Source organism: Camelus dromedarius, chromosome 1 (assembly GCF_036321535.1).
Source record: "Camelus dromedarius isolate mCamDro1 chromosome 1, mCamDro1.pat, whole genome shotgun sequence".
NCBI lineage: Eukaryota > Metazoa > Chordata > Mammalia > Artiodactyla > Camelidae > Camelus > Camelus dromedarius.
In genome coordinates this window covers 79,309,042-79,321,844 of record NC_087436.1, presented here as the reverse complement: position 1 = coordinate 79,321,844, position 12,803 = coordinate 79,309,042, and the positions used below count along the sequence as shown (strand labels likewise).

The window sequence follows — 12,803 nt, the reverse complement described above, 5'->3', positions numbered from 1 at the left end:
AATATTAAAAATGGTTATGATGAGTTAACAGGTTGCTTTTGTTACATTTATTTATCTGAATAATAATGACAGTAGATAGTACTTTTACAGAGCTTACTGTATGCAAGGCACTGTTATAAGTGTTCTACATATAATACATGTATTACATATATGACATAGATATAACTCTGACATTACCTAAATTTTCAACAGTAAAAAACTTGTTCATATTATAAAAATTTCATAATACAAAAAGCATTTAAGAAAAAAGTAAAAGAGATATAAGCACCATTTAAAATTACGAAACTATCAGTAGGACTGAAAGCAGACTAAAGTTTTCTTTATAAGCTCTTGTTTGTATTAGATTTGTTGCTGTAGACATGTACTAATTTGATTTAAGTAATAATAAATAAGCATAAGAAATAACACTTGTCCTTAATTTTTTTCATTTTTTGACTCAGTTTTGAACTTCAGTTTCAACAGTGAAATGCAAAGAAAACATAATCTTTTTGGAATCTGTGGTTTAGCTAAGCAAAATCATTTTTGTCTCACCACAGCAATATACATGCTACCAAAATGGCTTAATGACATAAAAGGAATGCATTCCTCCTGGGGGAAGGGGAGTTGGTGGGTTTATGGACATAGTTACAAGTGGGAAATTTCATTGATCATCATTTTTTATGTTTAATTCATGAAATTCACATTCTATTCCATATATTTATTTGCTTTATATAAAAACGTTTCAAGGGAAGGGGGAGGGACAGGATGGAAGTGGAGGATTTAGAGGTACAAACTATCAGGTATAAAATAAGCTACAAGTATGTATCGTACAACATGGGAACCATAGCCAATATTTTATAATAACTATAAATGGTATAATCTTTAAAAAGTGTGAATTACTATCTTGTATACCTGTAACTTACAATACTGTACATCAACTATACTTCAACTTAAAAAATATGACACTGTAAAATAAGTACATGAGTAAAGTTAAAAAAAAATTTTCAATTACTTACCATCCAAAAGAAAAAAGGCCACCAATCCAGAAGTATGTCATCTTCATCTTCTTTATACCCCATCATCTTGCCTAGTATGGAATATCAAGTGTTCCACTTCTGTAAAGGGCCAGATAGTAAATATTTTGGGCTTTGCAGGCTGTGTGGTTTCTGTCACAGCTACTCAGCTCTACCAGTGTAGCTTAAAGATCATGTAGGTCAGATACCTAGCTGATACAGTGTGGGAACACACTGTATAATATAGGCTGCCACAGAACATCTTTTTGGTCTTACAAAGATCTCATGATTTTATAGAGTGGGGGGAGGACATGCAACTTGGCTAACTTGGATGTATCTTTCCCCTTTGCAGATCGGTCCAGCTCAATGGTCAAACTCTGAAGATGGTGGATAACCAAACCCTGCCAGCTTTGACCGAAAAACCTCTCCGCCCAGGAAGCTCACTGGGCCTGCCGGCTTTCTCATACGGGTTTTTTGTAATAAGAAATGCCAAAGTTGCTGCTTGCATCTGAAGATGAAAGACATAAAGTGGCCCCGGGGATTTATTTTTGTCAAGTGTATTGATAAGAGAAAAGCAAAACTCAAGCTATAGGAAGGCGAGCAGATGCATTACAGATCAACTCATGGGAGCATCACAGAGCCACTGGGACACTCTCAGGCTAGATTTAGCACAGTATTTCGCTCTAAGTAGACCACTGCTAATAATAACACCCAGTGCCAAACACTATGCTTGTACTTTGCATGTACTATTTTTATTTAAGGTTATTAAAAATGTATACAAATGTTCCCAATACAGCCAGGAGGCAAGTAAATGAAGGATATGTTATTTTAAGAAAGTGCTTAGATGTTTTTATTTTTCAAAAAAACCAGTTATTAGAAGATTGCCGGATTCTTTCCTCTCTATGCTATCTCTATGGGCTGCTGTCAGTCAAAGTTTACTACCACAACCTTCAAATCATCTATAAAAGAGAGACAATCTCTTTGCAGCTTAACAGAGAGCTAAATTCAGCCACTGCTTCTCTTCTCTCTGTTCTGGTCGTCTTTGTCAGAGGACAGATGCTTAGATGTAAAAGTATTTTTTAAAAAATGATTAATGACAATTCAGAGGGAAGGGATTATGTAAACTTCAAATATAATATTTTCAAATGTCTGTAAGTGAAATTGATTTACCAAGAGGAGAAAACTTAGTTCAATACAGTATAACCATCCCGATTAATGTTTACCTTTAATCTACCTTAATGTTCTTGTTTTAGTTGGCTGCAAGTAACAGAAAACCTTGATTCCAGTGGCTTAAACCTCAAGAACATGTATGAACCCACATAACGAGAAGTTCAAGCACGGTGAGCTCCACAGCTCCGTTTGTCATCACGGAATCAGGCTCCTTCCATCTCTCTGCTCTGTCACCTTTAGTGTTGGTTTGATTCTCAAGCTGCTGGCATGATGGCTGTAGCTATTCCATGGGCCTGTTCAGCAGCAGCCAGAGCAAGAAGATGAGCAATTTTTTCTTTCTCCTTCATAGACTTGAAGGACCCTTTCTCAGGGGTTCTCTCAGCAAACCTCTCCTCATGTCTCCTCGCGTCTTATTGGTCAGGAATGTGTTGCGTGGCCACTCCCTCCAGCCACTGCCAACATCAGTGAGATCCCTACCACTGTCTCCTCTGGAATCTTTTGGAATGAAGAGGCTGTTGGGAAGTCCATGACACTGACCACTACAGTTCTGTGCTTTTTATCAGTGACAGAATGTGTTATTTTTCCTCTTGTGTCTTAATTCTTAGAAATATAATTCTTTTTATATTTATGCCTGCTGTGAATATTGTCACAATTAAATTTAAGTACATTTATAAGAGCTAAAGCTCGAACTCAAAGTTTGGATGCTTTAATATCCTTAAGTTTTATACGTATGTGGTTTTTATATTTTCACATTCGAAATAAAGTAATTTTTATAACCTCAATATTGCATGATTATTCTTTTAATAAAGCTTAAACTTACAGAGCCCTTGTTTTCCTTCACCACTTTGTGTACACCGCCTACCCTTTGTCCTTTCAGCCTCCCTTACACCAAAAGTTGACTTTGAAGAAAAGGGATCATCAGACATAAACACGATTTCCTCCCTCATCATGTAGATTCAATCATGATCAAAGTTCTGTCCTAGTTTTCTTTTCCGTGTCCCCTCTGCCATTTAAGAAGTTCAAGGCTTAATTTTTCACTTGTATTATTGTAATAATCTCCTAATTGTTCTCCCTGATTTTGCTTAAAATTCTTAAACGGTTCTCCACTTCCCATAGCATATAAGGTCCTCCACAGCCTGGCACCTGCTGTTTCCTTCAGCCTTAACTCATTACCTTCCCTATGGATTCTGGTCTCCAACCCGCACATTGGTTGAGAAGTCTGGACCTACAGCCTCTTTAAATTTTGTTCCTGTACCTTTTAACTTTTGTTCCTGTGTTGCTCCTTCTGCTCTCCACCTGGACTTCTAACTCCCCTCTCTATGTGGCAGACTTATATTTCTTAAGATGCAACTCAAATAGTTCCAATGCCTCCCCTATCGTTCAGGTGGCTTGAGTCACATCTTCTTTGCTTCTACAGCAGTTACAACGTTTACTGTGGCATTCTTGTTGCATCTTAATTGTGTCTGTTTATCTTTTTAACTTGACTCTATGCTTGTAAGAAAGAGGTACAATATCTTATTCATCTTTGTATTCCCTGTGCTTAGCATATTGTCTGGCACACAGTAGCCCTTCAGATGTTTCCTTAATGACAGAGAAGAACATTCAAATTTGAAACTACCTTAGATATTTTGATTTTGTACATACAGAAAAATTTAGTGGTGTTTCAAACCTCAAAAGGTATTGTCTGCTATCATCAAAAAGTCTTTTTAAAATTATCCCTAGAAAGCTCTTACTAGTGGTGGGTGATTATGTGAAGAATACGGGCATAGTTATGTGAAGAAAGGAATGCTCTCAGTTGTATATTAATGAATATTAAGTGCATTATTATTAGGGTTTTCTTAAACTTTTTTAGAGGAAGCTTCTTGCTTGTCATGTCAGTGAGAGTTTTGAGCCCACACACTTTAATTTAATCAATCAAATACATATATTTTCTGCAACTTATTACATTGGCTCAAAATTATTTCTGTCTTTTAGTTTCACCTTTGTGGTTCATTTCATCTCCATGACAATGGGAGTTTCCAAGTCTTGCTGTGAAAATTGTGTGTGTCAGTCGGTAAATGCACCCATTTTCTCTTTCTTTTTTTAAAACTTCTGATGTGTCTCATCAACCTGTAAAAACACCTCATAGTTGGTAAGTCTTTTAATTATTCTTCTAACCTGAATTTTGATGACCAACAAAACTAACATAAATACCATCTATTTTATCTGACAATGCAATACAAAATCAAACCAGGGGCATTCAAAACTAAAATTAAATGGTAATGATGAAAAACAGCAGAGATTCCTTAAAAAAACTAAAAATGGAGTTACCATATGATCCAGCAATCCTACTCCTGGGCATATATCTAGGGGAAACTCCAATTCAAAAAGATACATGCACCCCAATGTTCACAGTAGTACTATTTACAATAGCCAAGACATGAAACAACCTAAATATGCATCAACAGATGACTGGATAAAGAAGTTGTGGCATATTTATACAATGGATTACTACTTAGCCATAAAAAAGAAAAAACAATGCCATTGGCAGCAACACGGATGGACCTGGAGATTGTCATTCTAAGTGAAGTAAGCCAGAAAGAAAAAGAAAAATGCCAGATAATACCACTCACATGTGGAATCTAAAAAAAGAAAAAAGATGCTAATGAACTTATCTACAAAACAGACTTGCAGACATAGTAAACAATCTTATGGTTACTAGGGGGAAAGGTGGTGGGAAGGGATAAATCGGGGGTTTGAGATTTGCAAATATTAACTAGTATATATAAAATAGATAAACAACAAGTTTCTTCTGTGTAGCACAGGGAACTATATTCAATATCTTGTAGTAACCTATAATGAAAAAGAATATGAAAACAAATATATGTATGACTAAAACATTATGCTGTATGCCAGAAACTGACACATTGTAAACTGACTATATTTAAAACTATATTCAGTATCTTATAATAGTTTATAATGAAAAAGAATATATATATAACTGAATCACTATGCAGTACACCAGAAACTAACACAATATTGTAAATTAACTATACTTCAATTAAAAAAATTAAATTAAATGGTAGTGAAAGAAATAACTAGTTTCCACTGTAGAAGAATATGTTACACATGATATGGAGACCACCTCATGTACTGTGTGCCTTAGAAAAACGTAGTGTGACCATTCCTGTACTCACTCCATCTCTAGGTCAGAGATTTGTGTTTTTTTCCCAAGGGTAAGGTACTTCTGTCTTGTCCTTTTCCAATTTTATACCATTCTCAATTCTACAGACTTATAGGTTGGAAAGCCCTGGAGCAATTTAGATACTTAAATATTTAACAGTATTCTTAAAAAATCTTCCCTATTATTGTCATTAAATGCTGTAAGTTTTTATAATATCTTTGATTTAAATTGAATTTGTTCTTTATTTTTATACATTTGATGATAGTCCACTAGTTTTTTAATTGGTTTTTAGGTTACTTTATTAAATGCAACTTATATATTTATTTAAATTCTCATAGACCTTTCAAAGAATAACAAGGCTAGTTTATCTGATTTTGCAGCACTCCAAACTTAAGGCATATTTACATATTTAACATAGTCTTCCTAAACACACTTTAAAAAAATTCTTATACATCTAATAAATTTACAAATTTACTACAGCAAGTTCTCTAAGCATTTAAACATCTCAAAAAACAAACAACATTGATAGAAAAACCTATATATATACAATTTGTACAAAAATGTCATTTTCTCATGCCAAAGTTACAAATTTACCCCCATAGCCAGAGTTAACAGAATTACCAGTTCAGGTCCTCTACACCAAGTAAGGTAACAATTAGCCTTTTTTTAATTAAAAAAATTTTTATTGAAGTACAGTTGACTTACAATGTTGTGTTAGTTTCTAGTGTACAGCATAGTGATTCAGTTATACATATTCTTTTTCATTATAGGTTATTATAAGCTATTAAATATAGTTCCCTGCTCTATACAGTAGGGCCTTGTTTATTTATGCTGTATATAGTAGTTTGTATCTGCTAATCCCAAACTCCAAACTTATCCGTGACCTCCCCTTCCCCCACGGTAACCATAAGTTTGTTCTCTATGTTTGTGAGTCTCTTCTGTTTTGTAAATAAGTTCATTTGTGTCATTCTTTTTTTTAGACTCCACATATAAGTGATATCATAATTAGCTTTTGATTAGAGTCTAGAAACAGGCTATAGAACCACTAGTGTGTTGGGTTCAACCCCTTCCTATGCTTAGGTGTCAGATGTTGGGGTCAATAAAAGCAAAGCCTGAGATAAGGACTTGGGGTCCACTGGTTTATTTGAGAGGTGCTCTCAGGAAGCAAGCATGAGAGATCAGGGAGAGTGAGATGGAGGAGATCAGGGAGAGTGAGACTGAGATCTGTTGTTGGGTTTGCTGAGGTAGACAATGAGAAATCAGTTTCACCAGTATGCCGATAAACATGTGGATGCTTTTCATAATTTTTCCCTGATTAGTCTCATATTTCTTAGCACCTCTCATTTTATAGTCACTTTATTGTCAATTACAATTTCAGTAAAGAAAACCAACTTCACATAAAATAGTTTTAAGGACTGAAGCATTATAGTTATTGATTCTACTATTGAAGCTAGAAAGTCACTTTTACAAATTCAACATCTATTTTGGAAGTCAAATGATACTTTTTAAAATCTAAAACACCTCTAGGACTCAGCTCCAAAATTCAGATGAAAAATAGTAGAGAAGAAAAATTGTTCTAAAGATCAAATATTATGATGAATGCAGAATTGCTTAAAAAATGTAAATCTGTAAAAATGAATGGTGCATATAGAGTGAAGTGTTTGGCTGATTCATCACTTAAGCAAATATTTGTGGAATGAATGAATGAATTCATTCACCAACTACTAGGTGTTATGTTCCCATATTAGGCAGGTTTCTCCTGAGATTTATGATGTATTTTAAGGAACTGGCTCACGGGATTATGGAGGCTGTAAACCCAAAATCTGCAGGGTAGGCCAGGAGGCTTCTGACGCAGGAAAAAACCAATGTTGCAGTAAAGTCTGAAGGTCAATTGCCTGCAGAATTCCTTTTTGCTTGAGGGAGATCAGTCTTTTGCTCTATATACAAGGTCTTCAAATGATTGGACAAGGCCCACCCACATTACAAAGGGCAATCTGCTTTACTCAAAGTCTATCATTTTAAATGTTAATCTCATGAAAACATCCAGAATAATATTTGACCAATTATCTGGGCACCATAGCTCAGCCAAGTTGACACATAAAATTAACCATCCTGCTTCCAATGGGTAATAAGTTTAAAAAAACAGAGAGCCCCTTCCCCCAGGTATTCACAGTCCAGATTGAGGGATTAGAGCCTTGTAGATTTGTTTTGTTTTGTTTTTGAAGAGACAATCCAGTCTCTGCTATTTCTTAATAGTTCATAGCAGACAGTGCCTTGGCAATAAAGTCTAGGGGTACCCAGAAAGTTGGGGATCCCCCCTATGTGACTGTTCTACTGTCCCATAAATTTACAGAGTGACATTTGTGTACTTCCCTCAGTCTCCTGTACATTTCAATTGGCCCATTTTTTTTTTTTTGAAACCCATCACCTCTGGGCAGTGCCAGCATCATAGGTATGATCTATGCAGTCACTCAACAGTCTCTGCTCAGAAGGACCTCGTGCTTGGTTTCATGTCTTGCAAGAGCCATTTTGAAAATGACTCTGCATTTTCATTTTGCACCGGGCCCCCCAAATTATGTAGCTAGTCCAGTCTCAGGGTACTGGATAAAGAATGAGTCACTGAACCTTCAAATCTGAAGTTCATATCTATCAAATCCCCCCAGCATCTATATTCTCTGTTAGATTTACGTCTGATCTCACTCTCTACCATTTTTTAAACACTTATCTTCCCATCTTTCTTATACAACTTTGAACTTTTCTGCCCAGGCACTATGGTTTATAAGCATTCTTACAGCTTTTATGAAAATCAGCAATATAACTGAGTAAAAACAGAAATATCTAATGCTATTTTAGGAATCTAGCCCAAGGAAATAGTATGGCTGAAAATTTACCTAAGAGCATGGTTAGGGGGAAAAGTTACTATAGTATTGAAAAACTAAAAACTGTCTAACTGCCCAAGAGAATGGCTAAATAAATCATGATATACCCAAATGAGGGATTATTTTACAGCCATTTTTGGAACAATATGTAGTGACAGGGAAGATGCTCATAATACTTTAAGTGAGGAAAACTGAGAAAACTTTCTACATAGAGGTTACTCTCAGAAGTTATGGAAAAGATTTAAAATTCCTAGAATGGAATACAGTATCTGCTTAACAATAGTGTCAGTAACAAAGTTCAGATGTTTATACTTTCAGTCTTGTTCTCTACACTTCAGTTCAACAAATGTATCATTTCCTACCATAAGAACGACTCTGTGCGGGATGCCACCAGAGACTCAAATGTGAATATATCCCATGGGTTCATTCCAGTTCTTATTTTACTAGAAGCATTTGATACTATTGACCACTTCTCTTTCCTGAAATAATCTCTCTTGGTTCCATGACACCATCTCTCCTGTCCTTACACTCGTGTCTCTAGCTGCCCCTTCACTGTACCTTTCTTGGGTTTCTGTTCGTCTGCCTATCTTACATGATGGAGTTTCTTATATGATGGACAGATGACTCCATCTCAACCCTCTTGTCTCACAATCCATTCTTCCTGATTGAAATCAAGTACTATCACCCTATAGTTACAGGAATGGGCCATGGTCTCTTTTGTTCTCTGCTGAATTTTTAATATTCATCTTTATTAATTTTATCCTGAATGTGAACACATGGTGTTTAGATCAGAGACAGATTATCACTGTTCACTGATAGTGAGGTTCCCCACATTCCAATCCTTACTCCTGGAGCAACACAATGAAAGCCAGGTCAAATGCCCTCTGCATATAAGCCACAAAGTCTGTATCACAAGTGAGGAATGGAGGAAAATGGACTTTCTATGCTTATACACAGGAAAAAAAGGCAGGTGCCTCCCCTACTCTTCATGAAAAGAGGGAGAAAAATCTTTGCTCATTGGAGACAGGATGGAAAGGATTGTGGGCTCTCACATTAACTTTCCGGAAGGTAAATAAAATCTCTCCAGGGCCTCTCCATGCTTCCAAGTCTCATTTTCTTTGAAATGTCACACCTAGGGAGATAGTGTTCCAGTCTTTCTGGCACCTTGGTAATTTGTGGTATAATAAAAAAACATTTATTTGGTCTTTGCCCCTGGTTCCTGGCACAAAGCCTCAGAAGCCCTTGGAATTTCCTGAGTAATAGGAGTGTCTTTTGTATTCACAGGAGTCCTTTTCTACCAGATATGAGTTTATACTAATGAGTTGACTCAAGGTAGACTCTCAGATAGTTTCAAGGGAGGGATTGGCCACCCACTAAAACTTTCAGCCCCATTCCTGAATCTCAGGAGACAGGAGGGAGGCTGGAGAGAGGAGGGAAGCTGGAGACTGAGTTCAATCACTGTTGGCCAATGATTTAATCAATCACGCCTATGCAATGAAGCCTTGGTAAACTCTGGAACAAGATTCAGAGAGCTTCCTGGTTGTTGAACACACGGATGTGCCAGGAGGGTGGTGAACTTTGACTCTATGGGGACAGAAGCTCCTGTGCTTGGGACTCTTTTGAACCTTGCCCTATATACCTCTTTATCTGATTGTTCATTTGTATCTTTTATAAGAAATTGCAACCATAAGGATAGTTCTTTCTTGAGTTATGTGAATCATGCTAGAGAATTATCACACCTGAGAGAGGGTCAGGGGAAATCCCTGAATTTGTGATCAGCCAGATGAAGTGCAGTTAACCTGAGACTCCATTTGTGGCTGGCTTCTGAAGTAGCGGCGGTTTTATGGGACTGAATACATATCTTAAAGGGTCCGTGACAGCTCTGGCCAGTTAGTATCAGAATTGATCTGGCCACTCTGGAAGTTCCAGTTTTCTCTGTGCCTCCCCTGAGTTCTTTTCCTCAGAGATAGAACAGCACACAGCATTCTTACTTCACATTTAAACCTCCTCAAAATGATGAAAAGCAAAGGAAAAGGTGGGCTCCTTCTCTCAAAGGTGGAATCTTTCCCTCAAACCTATAGAAATACACACTGAGGGGCTTCCAAGAAGTATAACTAAGAATCATGTTACATAGATAATTTCTACTTTGGGGACAATCTAAGTGCTTGATACTCCTACAGAAATCCATCTTTCCAAAGGCTAAGACAATGTCAATTGAATTTGAGATGTCTTTGTTGATTTTGAGAATCCCACTTAAAAAAAAAAAAAGGCATTGAAACTGTTAAAAGGTAAACTAACGCGTAATAAATATTTAAATTTTTTTTTTTTTGAAATATTTATCTATTCGAACAAGGCTGCACCAAACTGGAAGTAGTTAGGAACACTCCTCGGACAGGAGCCAGGGGAAAGACATATGCAAAAAGTGTGGAAAGAGAAAAAAGAAAGAAAAAGAAATTATTTGATTGGCTGGGGTTTAAAGCCTAGTTGGTTCTTTGTGACCGGCTGTCCTTAGCATTCTGATTTCCTAATCTTGAGGCTTAGATCTGGGTTTAGTAATTTAGGCAGCCACAGCATAGAATCATGTCAGTCCTGTGGCCTCATTTAATTAACTTAATAAAACACATGGAGGAGGATGGCTCTAGGGTCAGGAGGCCCCCTCTAGCAATGTTGGCCCTTGGCCTAAACATCTTACCTATCCCCCAAGCACAGAAGACACCCTATGAAGACCCATATCCCCAAAGAGTACCCTTATTCCAGGGCCAGTGCAGCCTCAGAAGCTCTCTATTGTCCTCCAGTCAGGGTTGCAAGAACTCCTGCCCCTGTACAGCAGATCCCACCCAGCAAAATATTGTAACTTTTGCAACTGGGAAAGGACAGGTAGGAAAAGCCCAGGCCGGATGGCTGAGTCAGCAAGGGCTGCCACTTCAGAACTTCCCTCATTCCCCAGAGGCAGGCATACACGTCATTAACTGAGCTGCTTATCTGATATGAGTCTGTTTCTGGCTGCGGAAGAGAGGCAGTGCGTGGGTTACTGTTAATCATTGCCCTCCAGTTATGTGTCCTTAAAATGAGCTCATCCGTTTCCAACTTCTGAAAGAGTAAGCTGCAAAGCCAGCTGGCAAAAGTAGGCTTCAGGGTGCTACTGCTCTGTCTCACCTTGGAGCATGTCTTTCATTTTTACAAGAAATATCCTAAGCTGAGTCTAGTGACCTGATTGCAAACATTTGCCTATTAGTCTGTTACTTTAAGGAAGGAAGAAGAGAATTTATGCACGTAGAGTTTCTGTTAGGGCTAGAATTGATTTACCTTTAAGTCCTCTTCTGATAATACATAATATTTTTATATAGAATATATATTTATGAATATTTATATATCTATATAATATTGTCCTATAAGAAATACATGTGGTCTTTGTCTCCAGTTCCTGGCACAAAGTTCCTAAAACCCTTGGAATTTCCTGAGTGGTTAGGGTGTCTTTAGTCATTCATAAGGAGCCCAGATGAGTGCACCTGAGTTTATGTTAATGTTGGAAAGTCCCAAAGGATGGGGGCTGGTTGCCAGAGGAACCAACCACCTGACAAGTGGTTTGGAACTTTTAGCCCCACTCCAGACCTCCAGGGAGGGGAGAGGGACTAGAAATTGAGTTCAATCACCAGTGGCCAATGATTTCATGAACCTTGTCTATATAATGAAGCCTCCAGAAAAACCCCAAAAGGACAGGGTTCAGAGTTTCAGGCTGGGAATCACGGGGAGGTGAAAGGAGAGTAGTGTATGCCTAGAGAGGGCATTGAAGCTTTGTGCCCTTTCCCACGCACCTTGTCCTATTCATCTGCTCCACCTGGCTGTTCCTGAGTTATGTCCTTTTATAATGAACTGATAATTTGATAAGTGAAATATTTTCCTAAATTCTGTGAGCTACTCTGGCAAATCAATCAAACCCAAAGAAGGGGTCTTGGGAACCCCCTATCTATAGGCGGTGTAGGGTAGAAAAACCTGTCACCCTAAAATGTGTCTCTTCGGGAATGGGGATTATTTTAGGCTGGTTGTGTTTAAGAAACAAACAGCTCAGGAAGAGCTTTGACCTCCCCTCCCCTCCGACTGCCTAAAAGACTTTAAATAGAGAACCTATTCCAGGAAGGCAGTTATCACCATAGATAACTACAGTATGATGTGAGCTAGGTGTGGCAGACAGAGAGGAGTCTAGCAAAATCTGTTTGTTAAAATTCTCTCTGTGTCCTGTTGTTTTTGTATAGTCCAGCAAACATTTGTTTACCAAAGATTTGCTCTTTTCATTCTTTCTGTGAATAATCTTCTTTCCCTTTGAAGTCCCAGACTCCTATCCCCTTCTCTTTAGTGCAGGAAACCATATATACTTCATTGTACCTGACTGTCTTTTTGATACTTTCATGTTTGGATTCCTCATTTATATGTAATTAAATTTGATTTTCTTCTCTTAATCTATCTCATGTCAATTAATTCTGAGACCAGCCATAAAAACCTATAAGGGTAGAGGAGAACTTTTTTTCCTCTCCAACAATGGTAGGTAAGAAGCACAGGGAACAACCTGGACTTTCCATGGGCTTCTGAAGGGGTAGGGGC

The 12,803-nt window shown here is 37.4% G+C and overlaps 1 protein-coding gene and 1 long non-coding RNA gene across 3 annotated transcripts in view; one reads left to right on the top strand and one right to left on the bottom strand.

Annotated features, from left to right (window-relative positions):
• HPSE (heparanase) overlaps window positions 1–2,936 on the top strand; it is a 28,887-nt gene extending 25,951 nt beyond the window's left edge. For both annotated transcript variants that reach the window (XM_010983657.3, XM_064485914.1), the window contains exon 12: window positions 1,345–2,936. In XM_010983657.3, coding sequence (XP_010981959.2) covers window positions 1,345–1,504 — 160 coding nt within the window. In that variant the 3' untranslated portion in view covers window positions 1,505–2,936. The remainder of the gene's footprint in view (window positions 1–1,344) is intronic.
• Window positions 1–12,803, bottom strand: part of LOC116147208 (uncharacterized) — a 35,490-nt gene that overhangs the window by 21,791 nt on the left and 896 nt on the right. Inside the window, exon 2 of the long non-coding RNA XR_010380955.1 lies at window positions 996–1,094. This is a non-coding gene — a long non-coding RNA (uncharacterized LOC116147208). The remainder of the gene's footprint in view (window positions 1–995; window positions 1,095–12,803) is intronic.